This window comes from Neoarius graeffei, chromosome 6, assembly GCF_027579695.1.
Source record: "Neoarius graeffei isolate fNeoGra1 chromosome 6, fNeoGra1.pri, whole genome shotgun sequence".
NCBI lineage: Eukaryota > Metazoa > Chordata > Actinopteri > Siluriformes > Ariidae > Neoarius > Neoarius graeffei.
This window is the reverse complement of record NC_083574.1, coordinates 36,248,202-36,273,755: the sequence shown is the minus strand read 5'-3', so window position 1 is coordinate 36,273,755 and position 25,554 is coordinate 36,248,202. Positions and strand designations below refer to the sequence as shown.

Here is a 25,554-nt window from a genome sequence, read left to right as displayed (position 1 = left end):
TAGCTAATTGCTCACATGGTTAATGCAGCATAAACACTAAAAATCGGTCTGCATGAGCCTGAACCTCAAAGCCATTTATTCACAGATTGCGCTGTAAATATATTATCAACAAAATACTGATCACCTCCTTCTGTTTCAGCTGGGAGGGGGTTGAGGGAGGGTTTCCTCATCCTGAGGCTGAATCTGTGCATGTTGAGGTCAGACCTCATGAGTGAACAAGCTAGTTATTAACCTGCATCTTAAGCTGGTGCACTAGCTGTATAGCGGACCTACAAATTCACTGAGCTCTTTGCAGACCAAAATTACACTCAATACTCGTCTCATTTTCAGTGGTAATAAAGGCAACCTATGAAATATTTAAGTAAAACGACACTGCATTGGAAATTAAGTTGTTAGCTTGATCATCCAAGCAGTGGTTAAGGCACAATAATAATCTTCTGTAGCATTACCCTTATCAAAAAGAAGTATACTTCAAGCTCATTTTATGAAGTATATTTCAGTAAAGTTAAAGTATATTTTCTTAAGAATACTTTATCAATTTTTATTTTTCATTTTACAAATGAGCTCACTACATAGTCTTCTATATATTAATTCCCTATATAGTGAGCAGGGAGTAGTGAACGAGTGAGTGATTTCGGACACAGGGACGATCATTTCATGGCCATTACTGTGTGCTCTGAAGGCTCCGCCCTCCAATAGCATTATGCTACTGGGTGATTTGGCCAATTACAATTAATTAAGCTTGACAGGCACATAAACCAACTAAATAACTTCAAATAAACAGTTTAGTGAACCAGAAACCAAAGAAAATGATAGGAAAATAAAATTACAGATATGTTTTGAATTAAATTAAATTAGTTTTAATAAAATTAGGAAACTGGGTATCGACTGGGTTACACCAAGCTGTAAAAAAATTCTGAACTAAACACCAGTAATATAAGGGGAAGGTAAACATTACAGTAGGAACAAAGATCAATGTAAAGTCCAATGAAGTTTCCTGCAACTGTTGGCAAACAATTACTGACCGATCTCAGGTAATGGCAGAGCGCACGGTAATGGCCATGAAATGACCGTCCCTGTGTCTGAAATCAGTCACTCATTCACTACTCCCTACTCACTACATAGGGAATTACTACATAGAGGACTATATAGTGAGCTCATTCGTAAAATGAAAAAACAAAAACGCTTTCGGATACTAGTCCGTCGCGGTAATAATGCACCTGTTCTGGCAATGTCCCTTTACCATCACATTCTGGACAGAAATAACCTGGTACATTACAGCCAACCTTGACTCTGATTTTAATCTGTGTTGGAAATATGTACTGTTTGGTTTCCATAACAACAAAAGCAAAACACAGAAAGAGTTATATATAATAAATTTGTTGATCATTTTAGGAAAATACCATATTCATAAAGCCAAGTTTAGTCGTTCAAAACCTTCATTTATAGCCTTCGAAAAGGAAAGTGAACAGTATATAAAAATCATCTCTGATTCTAAAAACAGGAAAGCTGCTAAAACTTTTCATTTGTTACTCATTATTTAATGTCTTTAATTGAAAACTCCCCCTGGCTCTTGGTTTGTTGTTTGTGTGTGTATTAATAACTGTAATTGTATTTTGTTGCTGTTAGTTTCAATAAAGATTATGAAAAAAATGAGCCCATCGCGCTGGTATTTAGGTCATTATTGTCGCACAGTTAAAATGTGCCAGATCAGGCAGCTGGTGGGTTTTCTCATCTCATCTCATCTCATTATCTGTAGCCGCTTTATCCTGTTCTACAGGGTCGCAGGCAAGCTGGAGCCTATCCCAGCTGACTACGGGCGAAAGGCGGGGTACACCCTGGACAAGTCGCCAGGTCATCGCAGGGCTGACACATAGACACAGACAACCATAAATCAAGGCTGAATAATTTTTTCATTGCCACTGCTTTTTATTCAATCAAATTTGAGGCATTTAATTTCTTTCAGCGTGACAGCAATGCATGATGGGACATATTGCTTTGGTTAGTGACCATTGGTTGTACACTACTTTTCATGATGCATTGTGGGATGCTTTGAGTGCACAATATAGGGTGTAAATAATCCTCACTAAGGTTTCGGACAGCACTACAAAATGGCGTCCCCACTACATAGTGCCCTACAGTGGTGCTTGAAAGTTTGTGAACCCTTTAGAATTTTCTATATTTCTGCATAAATATGACCTAAAACATCATCAGAATTTCACACACGTCCTAAAAGTAGATGAAGAGAACCCAGTTAAACAAATGAGACAAAAATATTACACTTGGTTATTTATTTATTGAGGAAAATGATCCAATATTACATATCTGTGTGGCAAAAGTATGTGAACCTTTGCTTTCAGTATCTGATGTGACGCCCTTGTGCAGCAATAACTGCAAATAAACGTTTCCGGTAACTGTTGATCAGTTCTGCAACACTGGGTTGGAGGAATTTTAGCCCATTCCTCCGTACAGAATAGCTTCAACTCTGGGATGTTGGTGGGTTTCCTCACATGAACTGCTCACTTCAGGTCCTTCCACAACATTTCGATTGGATTAAGGTCAGGACTTTGACTTGGCCATTCCAAAACATTAACTTTATTCTTCTTTAACCATTCTTTGGTAGAACGACTCGTGTGCTTAGGGTCGTTGTCTTGCTGCATGACCCACCTTCTCTTGAGATCCAGTTCATGAAAAACTTTGCACCATGTCATGAGATGCATCTCAAATTGAAAACTCTGACATGCATAAAAGGCCATTCAAAAATATTTACTAATCTAGAAAATCCAGAAGTTTACAAACTTTACAAATGAGAAATTTTGGGCCCAATGAAAAATAAATAAATAAATAAATAAATACCAACTCTTAGTTTATCCAGAGGAAATGTTATTAGTGTAATTTCCTCACAAAAACCACACATGAATTCAAAAGTCTGAGTTTGTCAAACACCAGTAATGACCCACTGGATCTGAACACCTTGACTGAATGGATCACAGAAGACTCAGACCTTGTTTATACCCTGATATTACTTTTCATCACTAGGTGCCAGTATTTAGTTAGAGACCTACCCAGGCTGGAGCTCGTCGATAAACTAGTACAGTGATTCTCAAACTGTGGTACGCATACCACTAGTGGTACGCGGGCTCCATTCTAGTGGTACGCCAAAGAATCACTTAATTAAATATAAATAAAATTAAATTTAAAAAAACGTGAAATACTATCTATAATATCCGAATGGATGAAAATATCTTATCAACCGATGACAAGAAAATGAAAGGAGATACAAATTAAGTTAATAATTTTAAAAAGTTTGCAAGTGCTTCTGGGTAGCCATACGTAGCGTACGTACGCATTCCCGCCGGTTCCGCTGACAGACGGTTATCCGCCATTGGTAGACTAGGCTGTGATGGGAAAAGGTGGAGGTGGCTTTGCTAATTATGACGAGTATGACAAAATTACTGTCGTGGCTTAAGTCCGCGAATGGGAGCGTGGATCAAGAGAGAGGGAGAACTGAAGAGGACGTGTGTGAGCCGAGTGCAGATGCTAACGACAGTGGCAAAACCAGCCCCAGAACTGCTAGCAAATGGCAGAAACCAGTGAGGAGGAAGTATAACGAAAAATACATAAAACTGGGATTCATTTGGAGCGGGACAGAGGAGCTGCCCAGGCAGCAGTGTGTTGTATGTGGCAACGTTCTGAGCAATGAGTCCATGAAACCATCGCATCTCAAACGGCATCTTACAACCAAACACACAGCACTACACGGAGTGCAGAATTATTAGGCAAGTTGTATTTTTGAGGATTAGTTTTATTATTGAACAACAACTATGTTCTCAATCAAACAAAAAGACTCAAATATCAAAGCTGAATATGTATGGAAGTTAGAGTGGGGTGTTTTTAGTTTTGGCCATTTTAGGAGAATATGTATGTGTTCAGGTAACTTTCACTGTGCAGAATTATTAGGCAACTTAATAAAAACCAAATATGTAGCCATTTCACTTATTTATTTTCACCAGGTACACTGATATGACAACTCCAGATTTGCAAATAAACATATCTGACATTCAAACACAAAACAAAAACAAATCAGTGACCAATATAGCCACCCTTCTTCATGAGGACACTCAAAAGCCTTCCATCCATAGATTCTGTCAATTTCTTTATCTGTTCACGACCAACATTGTGTGCAGCAGCAACCACGGCCTCCCAGACGCTGTTCAGAGAGGTGTACTGTTTTCCCTCTTTGTAGACCTCACGTTTTATAATGGACCACAGGTTCTCTATGGGGTTTAGGTCAGGTGAACAAGGGGGCCATGTCATTATTTTTTCACCTTTCAGACCTTTACTGGCTAGCCACACAGTGGAGTATTTGGACGCATGAGATGGAGCGTTATCCTGCATGAAAATCATGTTCTTCTTGAAAGATGCTGACTTTTTCCTATACCACTGCTTGAAGAAGGTTTCTTCCAGGAACTGGCAGTAGGTCTGGGAGTTGAGTTTGAGTCCATCCTCAACTCGAAAAGGTCCAACAAGCTCGTCTTTGATGATACCAGCCCATAGCAGTACTCCACCTCCACCTTGCTGGCGTCTGAGTCGGAGTGGAGCTCTGTGCCCATTACTGATCCAGCCACAGGCCCATTCATCTGGCCCATCAAGAGTCACTCTCATCTCATCAGACCACAGCACCTTAGAAAAATCAGTCTTAAGATATTTCTTGGCCCAGTCTTGACGTTTTATCTTGTGTGCCTTACTCAGTGGTGGTTGTTTTTCAGCCTTCCTTACCTTGGCCATGTCCCTCAGTATTGCACACCTTGTACTCTTTGACACTCCAGGAATGTTGCAACTCTGGAATATGGTAGAACTGGATGCTAATGGCTGCTTGTTAGCTTCACGCTTGATTTTCCGCAGATCATGTGCAGTTATTTTGCGCCTTTTTTTTCCCCACACGCTTCTTTCGACCCTGTTGACTGTTTGCAATGAAACGCTTGATTGTTTGGTGATCACGTTTCAACATCTTCACAATTTCAAGAGTGCTGCATCCGTCTGCAAGACATCTCACAATTTTATACTTTTCAAAGTCTGTCAGATCTCTCTTCTGACCCATTTTGCCAGAGGAAAAGAGGTTGCCTAATAATTATGCACACCTGATATAGCGTGTTGATGTCATTAGACCACACCCCCTCTCATTACACAGATGCACAGCACCTGATATACTTAATTGGTAGTAGGCTTTCAAGCCTCAACAGCTTGGAGTGGGACAACATGCATTAAAAGGATGTTGTGGTCAAAATACTCACTTGCCTAATAATTCTGCACTCAGTGTAAAGGACAAACCAATAGATTTTTTTTTTTATGAAAACGTGATGAACTGAAGCAGTCAAAGTCCACCATTCTGTCCTATGGTACACCCGTAGCCAAAGCACAGGAAGCTTCATATTGTGCCAGCCTCCTGATCGCCAGAGCCGGTAAGCCGCACACAATCGGGGAACTGTTGTGTTTACCATTAGCCAAAGAGATAACAATATTAAATATATACTTGTTAAATAAAATCTCCACCTTGTTTTTAATGAATACTTAGGCCTACTACGCTACTGTATTTTAATGTTGGTCATTATGGTGGTACTTGGAGAGCAAAGTATTTTCTGAGGTGGTACTTGGTGAAAAAAGTTTGAGAACCACTGGATAAACTAGTAGATAAGTTTAAACTTACTGTAGACTGGCTTTGCTGTCACAAACACACTTCCAAATTCATTCTTGTGTTGCCGTCATGTACTGACTCATTATATACAGTTAAATTTCTAGGTTGATGAATAACGATTTAACTGATAGGAGAAGATTACATGGTGCACTGCAAGAAATCCACTGAGTGTTTTTTTTTTTCTTTCTTTCTTTTTTTTTTGGCTGTGTGAATTTGACAACTCTCACATGTGGCTACATTACAGAGGCAGAGGGGGCTGAGCCATACACACCCCAAACTACAACCCTCACCTGTGGCTACATGACAGAGGCAGAGGAGGCTGAGCCATCCAAACCCCAGACTACAACCCTCACCTGTGTTGACTTTTGGGAGGCAGAGGAGCCCAAGCCGTCCACGCCTCTGACTAAAACGCTCACCTTTGGTTCCTTTCCAGAGGCAGAGGAGGCCAAGCTGTCCACACTCCTGACTAAATCTCTCACCTGTGGTGACTTTACAGAGGCAGAGGAGGCCGAGCCGTCCACACCCCAGACTAAGTCTCTCACCTTTGGTTACTTTACGGAGGCAGAGGAGGCCGAGCTGTCCACACCCCAAACTAAAACTCTCACCTGTAATGACATTATGGACCTAACGGTCACAAAGCTGGTGGAGGCAAAGAAGAAGGTGGAAGAGGGACAGTCTGAGGAGGGTGAAGAAGAGAAGGAGAAGGTTAAAGAGTTGAGGGAACAGAAGGACGAAAGGCACCACAGCAAGAACCCCAAGGTACAGCAGTAAAGTCATTTAAGGTTAAGTTTATGTTTATGCTTTTAGACCAGGTCTTGCACAGTTGTGTTATGCTGTCTCACATTTTCAGCTTTTTGATTGGCTGAATTAACACGCTGGATGTTGACTTTGCCCTTTGACTTTACTCACTCTATAATGTCAAAACCAGTGAGCACTCGCAGCTCAAGGAGACGAGTGTTCAGCGGGGTGTTTATTTCATAGACTGTATTTTGTATAGCTGCTAACTGAAATTACCTTTAACACAGAAGACATACATATGGACTGTGGGGAGGTGCAATACCAGTACCCTGATACGAACTGTTCTGTTTAGCATTTAGTGTGAGTGTAATGCTCATTCTTTGCTTCCTGTATCTCCTCGCTGTCCTCTCCAGGTGATGATGGAGAACGGCCGCTCAAGAGGCTTCGGCTATGAGTTATTCGCCAACCTCAGAAGGTTTAACAGCCCTGACAGAAACAGACAGCAAAATGGTGGGCAGGAAACCATCATTCATCACTCTGTCCAACAGCAGGGACAAACAGAAACCACACCTCACTCAACCAGAACAGAGGAACTGCCCTACCAAGCCTCGGCGGAGTCAGTGGAAGAATGCACGGAGGGTCCTGGTCTTCCCTCTGTCAAACCTAACCACCATATAAAAATAAATAAATAAACCCTTTTAAAATGCTACACAAATGTCTGGATCTTTATTATAGTAAATAAATGTTGGTGTAAATGACTCGCACGGCAGCAGTAAAGGTTCTGTGCTCTAAATCTGGTTCAATAATCAGCTCTAAAATTCCACCTCAATAAAAATGGTATTGTAATTTGACCAAACACCATTAAAATTGCAATTATTTACATCGATCAATGATAACTGAGTGTTCTTTAGATAAATACAGATCATGTGTGTAAGAGTAAACAGCTCAGAAAACACAGCAGACTCAGGGTAAGAACACACGTGAGATGTTATTTACTGGTGTGCTCATTCCTTCTGGGACAGTCAGTGTGCAGTAACGTAACATTTCCATCATTTCGGTTTTGAAGGTTTTTATTTAAAAAAAGGGTGAATGTGCTGCGTCAACTGTCTCCCATCTGACTCGTATCTGAACTCGCTCAGACTCCTGAGCTCTTACGTGCTATTTATACAGAGTTTCTGTGTGTGTTCTCCCCAGTGTTTGTGTGGGTTTCCTCTGGTTTCCTCCCAAAAATATGCCAGTAGGTGGACTGGCGACACTAAAGTCCCCTGTGTGTGAATGTGTGTGTATGCATGTGTGTGTGTGTGTGTGTGCATGGTGCCCAGAGATGCACTCGTGTCCCATCCAGACTCCAGATGATCCTCACCAGGATAAAGTAACTACTGAACAGAAAGGAATGAAAGGACGCCATGACGTAAGAATGTGTAGAAAAACATATCCATGGATTTACACAGGACTTTCCTGTATATAGTGTTGAAAGTGGGGTTTGGGGAACATATCTCATTATCTGTAGCCGCTTTATCCTTCTACAGGGTCGCAGGCAAGCTGGAGCCTATCCCAGCTAACTACGGGCGAAAGGCGGGGTACACCCTGGACAAGTTGCCAGGTCATCACAGGGCTGACACATAGACACAGACAACCATTCACACTCTCATTCACACCTACGGTCAATTTAGAGTCACCAGTTAACCTAACCTGCATGTCTTTGGACTGTGGGGGAAACCGGAGCACCCGGAGGAAACCCACGCGGACACGGGGAGAACATGCAAACTCCACACAGAAAGGCCCTCGCCGGCCCCGGGGCTCGAACCCAGGACCTTCTTGCTGTGAGGCGACAGCACTAACCACTACACCACCGTGCCGCCCCTTGGGGAACATCGATTTTTACATTTCCTTCAAATAAATCCACCATTATTAAAGATTATATAATATTTATTATTATTGCAGGACTTCCAATACTTTTGAGGTCAATTTCCAAAAATGGACATTACGAATTTTCTGCCACCTCCGACTTTATTAAAATTCCTGATTTATAATTTTGCATGACTGTAACATTGAAACATTATATGTCAGTAACATACATGTAGTGCGAGTTAAACCCAAAGAAATATTCTTACCGCTGACTTGGCAGTCTAGTGGAAATGTACATTTCTTGACAATGCTGCACATCTCTTCCATCCAGCTCTGAACGATCCATAAGGAATAAAACACAACAGGTGTGTCACTGTAGGAAAATAATCGACATGTGATGGTGTGCTACGGCACGACGTGAAGCAGATTCACCTGGTTTATTGCCTGACACATGACTGTGTGCACGTGCAGAAGCAGCAGCACTGCGAGTGCCATTATTCACACACATCTGCATATCTTATGCACATCTGTCGGACAAAACAGCCACACCCATTATAGTTAGAGCATGAGAGCTAAAGCAGGGGTTCTCAACCTTTTCTACTTTGAGGCCCACCTATTCATGCTTGTAACAAGTCGGGGCCCATTAAAAAAGATCCCCAATTATTTTGGCTTATCTATTCTATTAGAATCTAATAATCTATTGTAAAGTGTATTAATGGGATGCAACATCACTCCCTGTTACAGATGGGAACCCAGGAATTAAATAAATGCAATAATAAATTTTTCGATTGTAGGTATCTGTAGCAGTTCGTATGGGTGGGTGGAGCACAGAAGGACGGCAGGCCAGAACTGAGTTCACAAAACTCTTTTATTTTCACTTTTCAGTGCAAATTTTACTCTCAGCCACACACGCACGCACACACTCAAGTCGTCTGGTTGGGGAGAGAGCTCCCTCTGCTCTCGCTCTCTCTCCTTAAATAAGGCGCGGTAACTGGGAAGACACACAAACAGGTTAATTCATGTCAGGTGTAGGGATTCTGCCACTTACCTTCCCTGACTCCGCCCTCCTGTCACAGACCGGCACTTGACCACGCCCCCACTGCCACATACCCCCACCGCCCAACTCAGGCCGGGCGGCCGTCCGGCCTGCGGCCGACTTCCCCCCCCCTTGACGGGAGAGGAAGTCCGCCACGACCATCTGCGCCCCTGGCCTGTGGACCACCTTGAAATTAAAGGGTTGGAGTGCCAGATACCAACGGGTGATCCGTGCGTTGGCATCCTTCATGCGGTGGAGCCACTGGAGGGGCGCGTGGTCTGAACAGAGGGTGAAAGGGCGCCCCAGTAGGTAGTAATGGAGGGCGAGGACTGCCCACTTGATGGCCAGACACTCTTTTTCTATTGTGCTGTAGCGCCCCTCACGCACCGACAGCTTCCTGCTGATGTACAGGACGGGGCGGTCCTCCCCCTCCACCTCCTGGGACAAAACCGCCCCCAGCCCTCTGTCCGACGCATCGGTCTGCAACATAAAGGGAAGAGAAAAGTCAGGGGAGTGTAAAAGTGGCCCCCCACACAGTGCAGCCTTTACCTCAGAAAAAGCCCGCTGGCATTGCTCCGTCCACTGGACCGGATCTGGTGCCCCCTTTTTAGTGAGATCAGTCAGCGGGCTGGTGACGTCCGAATAATTAGGTATAAACCTACGATAATAGCCAGCCAACCCCAGGAACTGTCTCACCCCCTTTTTGGTCTTGGGCCTCGGGCAGGCCGCAATTGCTGCGGTCTTATTAATTTGGGGACGCACCTGCCCGTTGCCCAAGTGGAAGCCCAGATACCGTACTTCCACCCGCCCAATCGCACACTTCTTCGGGTTGGCTATGAGACCCGCTCGCCTCAGCAACCTAAGGATGGCCCTTAGGTGTTCAAGGTGCCTCGCCCAGTCATTACTATATATGATGATGTCGTCGAGATAGCCGGCCGCATAGGTGGCGTGGGGGCGGAAGACCCTCTCCATCAGCCACTGAAATGTAGCAGGCGCCCCAAACAGCCCAAACGGAAGTGTGACGAATTGGTGTAAACCAAACGGTGTGGAAAAGGCCGTTTTTTTCTCGGGATAGTGGAGTCAAGGGGATCTGCCAATATCCCTTCGTCAAATCCAGTGTCGAATAAAAGCGAGCCGTGCCAAGTCGATCAAGCAACTCATCAATACGAGGCATTGGGTACGCGTCAAATTTAGACACCGCATTGACTTTTCTATAGTTCACAGAACCGGACCGACCCGTCGGCCTTGGGTACCAAGACCACCGGGCTGCTCCAGTCACTGTGGGACTCCTCGACGATGCCCATTTCGAGCATGGTCTCAAGTTCTTCCCGAACCACCTTTTTTTTGTGTTTGGGTAGCCTGTAAGGGCGGCTACACACTACCACCCCCGGGGGCGTCTCTATGTGGTGCTCTATCAGGTTAGTGCGATCGGGCAGGGGCGAGAACACATCCGAAAACTCGGTCTGCAACTGGGCGACCTCCGTGAGTTGGGTCGGGGAGAGGTGGTCTCCACAGGGGACCGGAGAGGTACGGGATGCCAATGCCCCTTTTTGAACCTCCGGCCCCAGCTCCGCCTTCTCCGGAACCACCGACACCAATGCCACAGGGACCTCCTCGTTCCAGAGTTTAAGCAGATTGAGGTGGTAAATTTGTAGCGCCCCACCCCTGTCCGTTCGCCTCACCTCGTAGTCAACGTCCCAGACTCGCCGTGTGACCTCAAAGGGACCTTGCCACTTGGCGATCAATTTGGAGCTCGAAGTGGGCAACAGTACGAGTACTTTATCTCCCTGGGTGAACTCCCTAAGGCGCGTACCCTTGTTGTACAGGCGGGCTTGCCGTTCCTGGGCCTGCCGCAAATTCTCCTGAGTTAGGTGGGTGGGCGTGTGGAGTTTTGCATGCAGGTCCATAACGTATTGAATTTCGTTCTTGCTTTGTGAAGGTCCCTCCTCCCAATTTTCCCGCAGCACGTCTAGGATGCCGCGCGGCTTACGCCCATATAATAATTCGAACGGGGAGAACCCCGTGGAGGCTTGGGGGACCTCTCGCACTGAGAACAACAAGGGTTCGAGCCACTTATCCCAATTACGTGTGTCCTCACTTACGAATTTTTTATGATATTTTTGAGGGTGCGATTGAACCGTTCCACTAAACCGTCCGTTTGTGTGTGATACACACTGGTGCGGATCGGCTTAATCCCCAATAACCCATACAGTTTGCGCAGTGTCCGTGACATAAATGTAGTGCCTTGATCAGTCAGAATCTCTTTCGGGATACCGACTTGGGAGATAACGTGGAAGAGCGCCTCTGCAATACTGCGTGCTGAGATATTGCGCAGAGGCACCGCTTCCGGGTATTGCGTTGCATAGTCCACCAGAACTAATATAAAGCAGTACCCCTGTGCTGACCGATCTAATGGCCCGACGAGATCCATTCCAATTCTCTCAAACGGGGTCTCGATCAATGGAAGAGGGCGCAAAGGCGCTTTTGGAATGGCCGCTGGATTTACAAACTGGCATTCGCGGCACGCTGTACACCACCTACGAACATCGCCGCGAATCCCCGGCCAATAGAATTGGGCCATTATTCGGGCTAGTGTCTTATCCTGCCCTAAGTGTCCAGCCATGGGATTAAAGTGAGCCGCCTGGAATACCAATTCCCGGCGGCTCTTTGGAATCAAAAGCTGCGTGACTTGCTCTTTAGTTTGAGTGTCCTGCGTCACTCGGTATAACCTATCCTTCATAATTGCGAAGTAGGGGAAGGACGGGGTGGCGTTTGGCTGGAGCGTTTGACCATCGATTACTCTCACTTGGTCAAACGCATGTCGCAGAGTCTCGTCTCACGATTGTTCTAATGGGAAATCCGCGAGAGATTCCCCAATAGAGAGAAGAGGAGCCAGCAGCTCCTCACTCTGATGCGGAGATGACGTAGACGGCTCTGTGACAGCTGCTCCTGCCAAAGCGACACCAGGACCTCCCCCTGTCAAATGGCAGGACCCACTCTTTACTAAGCGTGTCATTAAACCCCGAAATCCCGGCCAATCAGTCCCCAAAATTAAAGAGTGGGTAAGGCGAGGATTAACCGCCGCCTTCACTATAAATTTTTCCCCTCTGAAAAAAATTGCACTATATGGCACTTCGTGGCCCACTAATGAGTTGTGGCCCAGTGGTTGAGAAACACTGAGCTAAAGCATCTCAGTCCATCATGTTCCCAAGTCAAAATGCAAAATGTTTATCAAATTCACGCGTAATGACTCCATTTCACTTTAAAACTTATGTCAATGTATTGCTGGTTTTCAGTCACATGACTTTTTAGCGGTTTTATCAGAAGTGAAATAGCTGGTGGTCTAAACGGCTGCTGTCGTGCAAACAACTAGCGATAATTTATCAGAGTATGCTTGTAATCTAGAAGGCACTGCTCGCTTTAGATATATCCAGAAGATTGCTATGTGCAATGGAATCGACCCCTACAGTCTGGGAAAGAAGGATTTGTCATACGATCTCGAAAACTACCCTTCAGTCGAGTTCCCCGACATCTCGAACTATCTGGTGTGGTAGACGTCCTTCTACACCTCAAAACAGATGAAAGCGTGGAAGAGTATGGAGGCGTACAACTTTTTTGTATGTGGCTGGGTAAAGGACCTCGGTATCAAGTCGCTGCCGAATGAATCCTGTATTGTTTTTGCCTGTGTAAGTATGTTTTTTTTAAGCTTTTTGTTCCCATCTTTACAACGAAGCACTGCAAGTTGAAGTGTAAACAAACAACAGTTCGCTTGATTCTCACTTGTGTTGGCTCTTAGCGCTTCGTGACTAAAAAAAGTACCGTTAAATAACACATAACAAAAACAGTACTTGGAAAACACTAAGGCCATAGCTGAGAGAGATATACAAACCTAAAGCGAAGTGATCGCTGCAAACTCAAGCATGCTTCGACTCGGCTCCCTTTGATTTCAGTGAGAGGTTCAAAAGCCACCTTTCTCGACGTCTTTTTGTGAAATCCTGTGTTCGTTCACTCTTTTTTATTAGTTCACAGAGAACCCTGAAGAAACTTTTATCAGTTTCACGGTTTGATCGATTCGAGCAACCTAACAACGCAAGCGTAAGGCATTTTTCATGCGAGCAATGCACCTTCTCCGTACAAAGGCTTTGTCAACTGAGCTTTGGTAGACCACCAGCTAAAGTTCTGAATAACTAATGAGGCGGATGTGACGTCACGTGAAACCCAGCAACTGGAGGCGGGGGGAGAAGATAATAATAAGAAAGAATCTAAGATGAAGATAAGACAAGAAGATAAATCTGAAAGAAAGAAAGAAAGAAAGAAAGAAAGAAAGAAAGAAAGAAAGAAAGAAAGAACTCTCACAATACTTTTTTTTGGAAATAGATAAAATAAATCACAATCCCACCTTACGTTTGAATAGTTTTAGACCAAACTTTTTTTAGGAGCATCATTTTCTTTCATCTTCTTTTGTAATTCTTCCTCACTTACGGTGACGAAGTGATTGGCCGCCATTTTGTCGAGTTGCTCAAGGTGATTATCAAGAAATAGTCTGAATTTCTCGACCAATCAGCACGCATGATTTTCTATAATAAACTGTGTATTTATACTAAATGTATCTATTGCAAGGAAAATGTTAGGGGACAGATACAGCTCAACTGAACACTATTCTCTAAAAACTAAAGGGCTTTAGACATTTTGGCTTCACTTTTGAATTCCTGATTACGATGTCCACGTACATACACAGTCACTGGTGGTAACCTTTTGACTGTTGATGCCCCTGGATAAGGAATCAGCCACATTTGAATTTCCCTCCAGGGATTAATAAAGTAATTCTGATTCTGATTCTGGCATGCCTCACCTCCGAGTCATAAATACAGTATCAGCTCAGGGTATTTGGGATTCAGTCTTGGGATTCAGCGCCATAGTGCTATTTTATACTTGGAAGATATTTGCACTACATTGAGATGAACAACAGGAGGCAGTATGGCATTGAGAAGACCACAATCTCTGAGCTCCAGGTGTTTGACTGAAAGAGCTGTTACAGGGTGATGGTGTTCCTTTATGTGTTGTGCTGTGCAGAAATCACTTCCTCTCTGAATTATTGAAAACATGTTTAGTGAAAAATAAATAAATAAACATGCCTATGATAAATTGTGCAGCTATATATATACAGTGCCTTGCAAAAGTATTCATCCCCCTTGGTGTTTGTCCTGTTTTTAATTCGCATCACAAGCTGGAATTAAAATGGATTTTTGGAGGGTTTGCACCATTTGATTTACACAACATGCCTACAACTTTAAAGGTGCAAATTGTTTTTTTATTGTGACACAAACAATAATTAAGATGAAAAAACAGAAATCTGGGGTGTGCATAAGTATTCACCCCCTTTAGTATGAAACCCCTAAATAAGAGCTGGTCCAACCAACTCACTTCATAAGTCACATAATTAGTTGATTAAGATCCACTTGTGTGCAATCAAAGTGTCACATGCTGTCTGTATAAATCAACCTGTTCTGGAAGGACTCTGACTCTGCAACATTACTCAGCAAGCAGCATGAAAACCAAGGAGCCTCCAAACAGGTCAGAGACAAAGTTGTGGAGAAGTACAGATCAGGGTTGGATCATAAAAAATATCCCAAATTTTGAATATCCCAGGGAGCACCATTAAATCCATTATAGCACAATGGAAAGAATATGTCACTACTACAAACCTGACAAGAGAAGGCCGCCCAACAAAACTCACAGACCAGGCAAGGAGGGCATTAATCAGAGATGCAACAAAGACACCAAAGATAACACTGAAGGAGCTGCAAAGATCCACAGTGGAGATGGGAGTATCTGTCCATAGGACCACTTTAAGCTGTACACTTCACAGAGCAGGGCTTTATGGAAGAGTGGCCAGAAAAAAAGCCACTGCTTAAGAAAACGCATTTGGAGTTTGCCCAACAGCATGTGGCAGACTCCCCAAACACATGGAAGAAGATTCTCTGGTCAAATGAGACAAAAATTGAACTTTTTGGCCATCATGGGAAATGCCATGTGTGGCACAAACTCAACACCCTGAGTACACCATCCCTACAATGAAGCATGGTGGTGGCAGCATCATGCTGTGGGGATGTTTTCATCTGCAGGGACAGGAAAGCTGGTCAGGACTGAAGGAAAGCTGGATGGCACTAAATACAGGGCAATTGTGGAGGAAAACCTGTTTGAGTCGGCCAGAGGTTTAAGACTGGGACGAAGGTTCACGTTCCAGCAGGACAATGACCCTAAACATACTGCTAAAGTTACACTGGAGTGGTTTAAAGGGAAACATTGAAATGTCTTGGAATGGCCTAATCAAAGCTCAGACCAATCCAATTGAGAATCTGTTGAAGATTGCTGTATACTGTACCAACACAAACCATTTAACTTGAAGGAGTCGGAGCAGTTTTGCCTTGAGGAATGGGCAAAAATCCCAGTGGCTAGATGTGCTAAGCTAATAGAGACATACCCCAAGAGACTTGCAGCTGTAACTGGAGCAAAAGGTGGCTCTATAAAGTATTGACTTTTTTTTTTTTTTTGGGGGGGGATACTTTTTTTCATCTTAATTATTGTTTGTGTCACAATTTAAAAAAAATTGCACCTTTTAAAGGGGTAGGCATCTTGTGTAAATCAAATGGTGCTAACCCCACAAAAATCCATTTTAATTCCATTAAATTTAATTTTTAATTTTAATTTAAAAACAAGGAAAACACCAAGGGGGATGAATACTTTTGCAATGCACTGTGTGTGTGTGTGTGTGTGTGTGTGTGTGTGTGTGTGTGTGTGTGTGTGAAAAGTCCATATTTTTAAAAATGATTTAGCTTAATAACATATCTTATTATTAGAAAATATAAGTTGTATGATATATTTTTTTATATTTTATATTATATTTTCTTTCAGAATGCCTCTCACTAAAAAAATAAACCTACTTGTATTTCATAAAGCCCTTTTTCATTACAACATTTTTCTATTTTTCAGTAAACAGACCTTGAGAGTGTGTCATGACTAAGGCATACTTTTAAAAGCCTCGAAATAACAGCACCTACTAAAATAATCATGTCTTTAGTGGGATTTATTGCCATAACATATTTGTCCATGAAACTAGTTAATTAAACCAACCTCACATAATTAGATAGATGATGACAACATTGCAATTCTTGCTTTCAGCACTCTTAATGCACATTCACCTGTACAAAGCACACACACACACACACACACATATACTGTCTGTGTATATAGATAGATAGATAGATAGATAGATAGATAGATAGATAGATAGATAGATAGATAGATAGATAGATAGATATGTATGTGGGTGTCCCTGTGATTATATATATATATATATATATATATATATATATCTCATCTCATTATCTCTAGCCGCTTTATCCTTCTACAGGGTCGCAGGCAAGCTGGAGCCTATCCCAGCTGACTACGGGCGAAAGGCGGGGTACACCCTGGACAAGTCGCCAGGTCATCACAGGGCTGATACACAGACACAGACAACCATTCACACTCACATTCACACCTACGGTCAATTTAGAGTCACCAGTTAACCTAACCTGCATGTCTTTGGACTGTGGGGGAAACCGGAGCACCCGGAGGAAACCCACGCGGACACGGGGAGAACATGCAAACTCCACACAGAAGGGCCCTCGCCGGCCCCTGGGCTCGAACCCAGGACCTTCTTGCTGTGAGGCGACAGCGCTAACCACTACACCACCATGCCGCCCATATATATATATATATATATATATCAATCACAGGGACACCTATGTTTGAATGCTGTTTGTGGACTACAGTTCAACCTTCAACACTGTCATCCCCAGCAGACTGACTGAGAAGCTCTCCACCATTGGCCTGACATCCTCCCTCTGCTGCTGGGTCCTGGACTTTCTCACAAACAGACCCCAGGCTGTCAGAGTCGGTACCAGAACATCCAGCACCTAGACAGTGAGCACAGAGACCCCCCAAGGCTGTGTGCTCAGTCCACTCCTGTACACCCTCTTCACCTACGACTGCACCCCCTCCCAGAGTAACACTTCCATCATCAAGTTCGCTGACGACACCACTGTCATTGGGCTGATCACCGGCGGAGACGAGAGAGCCTATAGGGAGGAGGTGGCTCGGCTGGTCTCCTGGTGCCAGGAAAATAACCTCTCTTTGAATGCTGAGAAGACCAAGGAGATGATTATTGACCCAAGGAAGAGGAGGAGAGACCAGCACGCCTCGCTGCACGTCAACGGGACACAGGTGGAGAGGGTGAAAACATTTAAATTCCTTGGAACTCACATCAGTGAGGATCTCACCTGGACACACAACACACAGCAGACCATCAAGAAGGCTCAACAGAGACTCTTCTTCCTGAGGAAGCTGAGGAAATTTGGACTGTCCATCAAACTCCTCAGCAACCTCGACACGTGCACAGTGGAGAGCGTCCTGACAAATTCCATCACTGTGTGGTACAGGAACTGCACAACTCAGGACAGAAAGGTTCTCCAGCGTGTCATTAAAATAGCACAGTTCATCTGTGGAGCTGTCCTCCCCCCACTACAGGACATTTACAACACCAGGGTCACAAAAAGGGCACAGAGCATCATCAGGGACCAAACACACCCACAACACAGACTATTCACACTCCTACCATCTGGCAGACGCTACAGGAGTGTGAAAGCAAGGACTACTAGACTGACAAACAGTTTTTACCCCCAGGCCATCAGGCTTTGAACCACGGATTATATTAGCAATTTTGCACAAGACATTGCACAGTATATCTACCTCTATATTTGCACATTGTTTGTTTGCCTCTCCTTTTTTTTTAAATGTTATCTTCATTTTTCATTCTACTTTTATATTTTGCATTCCATATGCACTTTATATTTTATATTTCATATTTTATATAGGGCGGCACGGTGGTGTAGTGGTTAGCGCTGTCGCCTCACAGCAAGAAGGTCCTGGGTTCGAGCCCCGGGGCCGGCGAGGGCCTTTCTGTGCGGAGTTTGCATGTTCTCCCCGTGTCCGCGTGGGTTTCCTCCGGGTGCTCCGGTTTCCCCCACAGTCCAAAGACATGCAGGTTAGGTTAACTGGTGACTCTAAATTGAGCGTAGGTGTGAATGTGAGTGTGAATGGTTGTCTTTGTCTCTGTGTCAGCCCTGTGATGACCTGGCGACTTGTCCAGGGTGTACCCCGCCTTTCGCCCGTAGTCAGCTGGGATAGGCTCCAGCTTGCCTGCGACCCTGTAGAAGGATAAAGCGGCTAGAGATAATGAGATGATATATATATATATTTCTTTTTATATTGGTAAGCATAGTTTGGTCGGGCAGTTGCAAAATAAGAATTTCCTTACCCAATAATAAACTGCTGTGTCTGTTATTGTGTATATGACAAATAAACATCTTGAATCTTGAATCATCTCATCTCATTATCTCTAGCCACTTTATCCTGTTCTACAGGGTCGCAGGCGAGCTGGAGCCTATCCCAGCTGACTACGGGCGAAAGGCGGGGTACACCCTGGACAAGTCGCCAGGTCATCACAGGGCTGACACATAGACACAGACAACCATTCACACTCACATTCACATCTACGGTCAATTTAGAGTCACCAGTTAACCTAACCTGCATGTCTTTGGACTGTGGGGGAAACCGGAGCACCCGGAGGAAACCCACGCGGACACGGGGAGAACATGCAAACTCCACACAGAAAGGCCCTCGCCGGCCCCGGGGCTCGAACCCAGGACCTTCTTACTGTGAGGCGACAACGCTAACTACTACACCATATATATATATATATATATATATATATATATATATATATATATTCATGAGAGAGTATAGTCAGCTTGTTCTTGGAATTTTTTTTTTAATTCTATGTTGTACAGTGTCTCTTTCGCATGTCTGATAACTTGCTGCTGTAACATAATGATTTCCCAGCTTGGGATCAATGAAGTAAATCTATCTATCTGTCTATATTGTTGTTAAAATGCAGTACATACAAAATACAGTATGAGCATGGCATAAAAACCAGGATTTCACAAAAAAGTGTGAACACTTGTTTCCATTGTGGTCCCAGAGACTTATCACAGACAGCCATGGTTACTATACTAAGTAAATACCCAAACTATAAATAATAATACAGTAATACCCTCCATCCATTATCTGTAGCTGCTTTTTCCTGTTCTACAGGGTCGCAGGCAAGCTGGAGCCTATCCCAGCTGACTACGGGCGAGAGGCGGGGTACACCCTGGACAAGTCGCCAGGTCATCACAGGGCTGACACATAGACACAGACAACCATTCACACTCACATTCACACCTACGGTCAATTTAGAGTCACCAGTTAACCTAACCTGCATGTCTTTGGACTGTGGGGGAAACCGGAGCACCCGGAGGAAACCCACGCGGACACGGGGAGAACATGCAAACTCCACACAGAAAGGCCCTCACCGGCTGCTTGGCTCGAACCCGGACCTTCTTGCTGTGAGGTTACAGTGCTAACCACTACACCACTGTGCCGCCCCTATAATAATAATAATCATCATCATAAATAATAAAAATAAATAAAACTGTTATGGTAACAAAAAGGACATCGCACCGTTGTAAAAAACTAGAATAAATTTACAAGAACAAAACATGACTAGTGAACATTATTAACACAGAGCACAATAGAAGCTAATCGTAAACAAAATTGTTTCTCTCCTGGTGTGATATCCAGTGTGTTGATATAATGATGATGATGAAGATGATATTTGCAGTATTACACTCCTAGAAATAACTATCACATGCTGCTTTGTTGGTATTATGAAGCATGCTTGGACTCTAATGATCTTTTAAAATAAAGCTAAAATGGCAACCTGTGGTCTTTAGGCCAGCGAGCATTCGGAAACAGAACCCGAGACTTCGGAACAGAACCCGACACCGCCGGAGGTCACAATCCCGCGGTGTCGTCAGAGTCACGTGGTCACGCGTGGTTCTGTCTTCAAGATGTACAGATGTGGGAGCGATGGGCTTCCAGCGCATGCGCACTGGTGCGCTCGGAGTGGAGTGGAGTAACCAGTTGTGCGCTCGCGGGTGCAGAAAGTGCCAATAAATAAGAAATAAAAGCACTAAAATGTAGTTTTTTTTTCTTGTTGCTGGCGTGGGATCACATCCGAGTATTCTACATCTTTTGTATCTTTAATAAATTTCAGCTGGAAATCTGGAATATAGTGCAGCTTTAAAAATAATGTAAAGTACTTTAGAAATCGTTTCATTCTGATTTTGCTTTAACAAAACATTGTGCGAGAGCTCTGCAGCGAGAGCGAGATGGTGCTGGTGCATGGATTCAGCCCGCTCGCGTCGTTGCCTAGGTTACTGCAGACACTACGGCTCTGAGAAAGAGCGAAGCCAGATAGCTGTGCGTGACGTCACATACTGGTGACGTCACTTGTGAATCTACACGTGAATCATGCTTTATTGCTTTTATTATTTTCGTAGCAATGTGGTTCATGTCGAGTGGAAAATATGTATAATCACAATGAATTATTACATAGTAAATGATGATGCAGGAAAACAGGAATACCGTAACGCGACGACGAGGCCCCTGATTGGACGAGGCTCAGGGCAGTTGCCCGACTTTGCCCAATGGAAAGACCGCCTATGCTCGCTGGAACACCAGAAAGCCACAAAGCACTTGTGTGACGTCACCTGTATCGGTGACGTCACTTTGTTCTGTGATAAGTGATGTGATGTTACTTAGAAAAGCGGCTGCACAAAGCACGAGATTCGTAGAATTCAAGTCTCTCCACGGTCACTTATTCCTGAATACTTTCACAAGACAAAAGGTCAGACTGAAAATCGGGTCACGATGATATTTCATTTGCGGCAATTATGGCTTGAATACCAGCAATCAAAGCCAGACTGCCAAGAGCAGGATGAAGGTGATGGTGGAGCAAGTGAGCAGGATGGAGGTGATGGTGGAGCAAGTGAGCAAGATGGAGGTATCAATGGAGCAACTGAGCAGGATGAAGGTGTAGTCGGAGCAAGTGAGCAGGATGAAGGAGCTGGTGGAGCAACTGAGCAGGATGAAGGTGTAGTCGGAGCAAGTGAGCAGGATGAAGGAGCTGGTGGAGCAACTGAGCAGGATGAAGGTGTAGTCGGAGCAAGTGAGCAGGATGATGGAGCTGGTGGAGCAACTGAGCAGGATGAAGGTGTAGTCGGAGCAAGTGAGCAGGATGAAGGTGTAGTCGGAGCAAGTGAGCAGGATGGAGGAGCTGGTGGAGCAAGTGAGCAGGATGGAGGTGATGGTGGAGCAACTGAGCAAGATGGAGGTACCAATGGAGCAACTGAGCAGGATGGAGGTGTAGTCAGAGCAAGTGAGCAGGATGAAGGAGCTGGTGGAGCAACTGAGCAGGATGAAGGTGTAGTCGGAGCAAGTGAGCAGGATGAAGGAGCTGGTGGAGCAACTGAGCAGGATGAAGGTGTAGTCGGAGCAAGTGAGCAGGATGATGGAGCTGGTGGAGCAACTGAGCAGGATGAAGGTGTAGTCGGAGCAAGTGAGCAGGATGAAGGAGCTGGTGGAGCAACTGAGCAGGATGAAGGTGTAGTCGGAGCAAGTGAGCAGGATGATGGAGCTGGTGGAGCAACTGAGCAGGATGAAGGTGTAGTCGGAGCAAGTGAGCAGGATGGAGGAGCTGGTGGAGCAAGTGAGCAGGATGGAGGTGATGGTGGAGCAATTGAGCAAGATGGAGGTACCAATGGAGCAACTGAGCAGGATGGAGGTGTAGTCAGAGCAAGTGAGCAGGATGGAGGTGCCAGTGGAGCAACTGAGCAGGATGGTGGAGCAACTGAGCAGGATGGAGGTGCCAGTGGAGCAACTGAGCAGGATGGTGGAGCAACTGAGCAGGATGGAGGTGATGGTGGAGCAACTGAGCAGGATGGAGGTGCCAGTGGAGCAACTGAGCAGGATGGAGGTGATGGTGGAGCAACTGAGCAGGATGAAGGTGCCAGCGGAGCAACTGAGCAGGATGAAGGTGCAGTCGGAACAAGTGAACAAGAAGATGCTGTAACTGAATTAACAAACATGGTAATCATCCACAAGAGAATCTGCACTAATAAGGAGCAACGAGAAATCTTTTTGCAAGCGCAAGACCTTGCCAAGCAGCTCTACGACCGGAATAGTTTAAGATATCCAGAGATTATCTGGCAGCTGAGTAAGGATCTGGAATTAGCTGAGGTAACAATGAAAGTGTACGTGACACACTTTAATTGTACATCACTGTCTGTGAATGAGTCTCTCCGATTGGTCCTCAGAGTGTTTTGGCCAGAGGATAACCGTGCGCTTCAGGATCTGCTTCTAACTTACTTTTCTCGTTGGTATCTTCTGTGTAAAAGACAACCCGTCACCTTCCAGCCTACAATATACAACTTGTACTGGTCCATGATCATACTGAATGCTGATCTTAATGGCAGACATAAAGGGAGGAAAATGACTCAGAAAGAATTTACAGTGAACTTGAATCGTGCACAGTGCAGGTACCGCTATTGTAAGGACTGCTTGAAGAAAATCTATACATCAATCAAAATGAATCCGCTTGAAGCATATGCAGTGAGAGCTACATGTCCGACTGCAGGCAAAAATGAAACATCGACACCACCGGCTGATAACAACCCGACCACCACTGTCCACAAAACAGGAAATCTCATCTGCAAAAAAGTTATGGATGAGAATGGGAGAGAAACTAGAAAGGGCCAGAGATCATGGACGCCGTATATTGCAGTTCTACAAGGCATGGTTCTGTATTTACAAAGAGACGCATCTGACATCTGCAACACAAATGGAAATAATGCCATTCGACTGCATCATGCCATGGCGTACCCTGCAGATTACAGAAAGAGGCCCAATGTGCTGTGCCTCAGGACCGCAGACTCCAGACTGTTCTACTTCCAGGCTGAGAGTGAAGTAGAACAGACATTGTGGATTGAGACGATTAACCTCATCGCTGCCCGTTACTCTGCTCCTCCACTCACATCTGCTTCACACAGCATCACTGAACATCACCCTCAGGTCCTACCTTCATATCCCACCCTTCTGTCGACAGAGCAGCAGCTCAAGCACCACGAGCACCAGTTACAGAGGGTTTCAGAACATTTGCTTTACTATATGTCATTGCCTTTTGGGGATACATTCGATTCTGTGATGGAGGAGAAAAAGCGCTACACAACGTATGTGGAAGCGTTAAGGCAGCTCATTTCCAGAACATGATTTAGCAGAAGGCTACAAAAACAGGATAACAACGCTGCAGAAACATTATTCATTTAATGGTTAAAAATAAATAAATCTCATTCAGATGATACAGCGATGCCTCTGTGTGTGTCTCTAATATGATATACAGTGGTGCTTGAAAGTTTGTGAACCCTTTAGAATTTTCTATATTTCTGCATAAATATGACCGAAAACATCAGATTTGCACACAAGTCCTAAAAGTAGATAAAGAGAACCCAGTTAAACAAATGAGACAAAATATTATACTCGGTCATTTATTTATTGAGGAAAGTGATCCAATATTACATATCTGTGAGTGGCAAAAGTATGTGAACCTCTAGGATTAGCAGTTCATTTGAAGGTGAAATTAGAGTCAGGTGTTTTCAGTCAATGGGACGACAATCAGGCGTGAGTGGGCACTCTGTTTTATTTAAAGAACAGGGATCTATCAAAGTCTGATCTTCACTGTGGAAGTGTATCATGGCACGAACAAAGATTTCTGAGGACCTCGAAAAAGCATTGTTGATGCTCATCAGGCTGGAAAAGGTTCCAGAACCATCTCTAAAGAGTTTGGACTCCACCAATCCACAGTCAGACAGATTGTGTACAAATGGAGGAAATTCAAGACCATTGTTACCCTCCCCAGGAGTGGTCGACCAACAAAGATCTTCAAAGTTCCATCATTGATGGAACAATGAATGCTGAATTATACCAGCGAATTCTAAAGGAAAATGTCAGGACATCTGTCCATGAACTGAATCAAGAGAAGGTGGGTCATGCAGCAAGACAACGACCCTAAGCACACAAGTTGTTCTACCAAAGAATGGTTAAAGAAGAATAAAGTTAATGTTTTGGAATGGCCAAGTCAAAGTCCTGACCTTAATCCAATCGAAATGTTGTGGAAGGACCTGAAGCGAGCAGTTCATGTGAGGAAACCCACCAACATCCCAGAGTTGAAGCTGTTCTGTACGGAGGAACGGGCTAAAATTCCTCCAAGCCGGTGTGCAGGACTGATCAACAGTTACCGGAAATGTTTAGTTGCAGTTATTGCTGCACAAGGGGGTCACACCAGATACTGAAAGCAAAGGTTCACATACTTTTGCCACTCACAGATATGTAATATTGTCTCATTTTCCTCAATAAATAAATGATCAAGTATAATATTTTTGTCTCATTTGTTTAACTGGGTTCTCTTTATCTACTTTTAGGACTTGTGTGAAAATCCGATGATGTTTTCAGTCATATTTATGCAGAAATATAGAAAATTCTAAAGGGTTCACAAACTTTCAAGCACCACTGTATATATGAAAGGTGTGTAGGTACAAGAGTGATGGGTTGAAATATCATTGTCTTGCAATTCCTTATTCAAATGTATGTTTCTCTAACCGGCTATGTGCAGTTCATTTTCAACCAAATCACAACACTGGAGTCTGAAGAGGAAAAATAAATAAATCACTTTTGAAATAAATTGATTTGGTGTTATTCAAGTTTTGATCTAGAGTGAGAGAACACTATACACAGATGTCTTTATTCAGCTTTGTTTTGCCAATTAAGAAGCATAACTTGTGGCTGGTAGCAGTGTTAATGTAATTTACACCTAGCCTTAATCAAGCACAGCATTCTCATTGACCTTTATAGCAAGTAGCATGAAATGACTGTCCAGCATAGAAGACAAGATACACACTGGATCTCCAAATAACAATGTAGATGTTTGACTAGGAACATTTACAAGTATTTATTAACATTTAAAGAAAAAGATCACATACCAAAATTTTTCTTTTGTTCAAGAAAGAAAGCAAATTAGACATATGAAGTATTTGACAGTCAGCACTCAAATGGACTTTTGTTTAGAAATAATGTATATTTTTGTATACAACATACAGTGGGGCAAAAAAGTATTTAGTCAGCCACCAATTCTGCAAGTTCTCCCACTTAAAAAGATGAGAGAGGCCTGTAATTTTCATGATAGGTACACTTCAACTAT

The 25,554-nt window shown here is 43.9% G+C and overlaps 1 protein-coding gene across 1 annotated transcript; it reads left to right on the top strand.

Annotated features, from left to right (window-relative positions):
- Positions 1–21,173: 21,173 nt before the first annotated feature.
- Positions 21,174–23,570, top strand: LOC132888269 (PH and SEC7 domain-containing protein 1-like). Its single transcript, XM_060924342.1, has one exon. The coding sequence runs from the start codon at positions 21,174–21,176 to the stop codon at positions 23,568–23,570; it is 2,397 nt and encodes a 798-aa protein (XP_060780325.1).
- Positions 23,571–25,554: the final 1,984 nt, after the last annotated feature.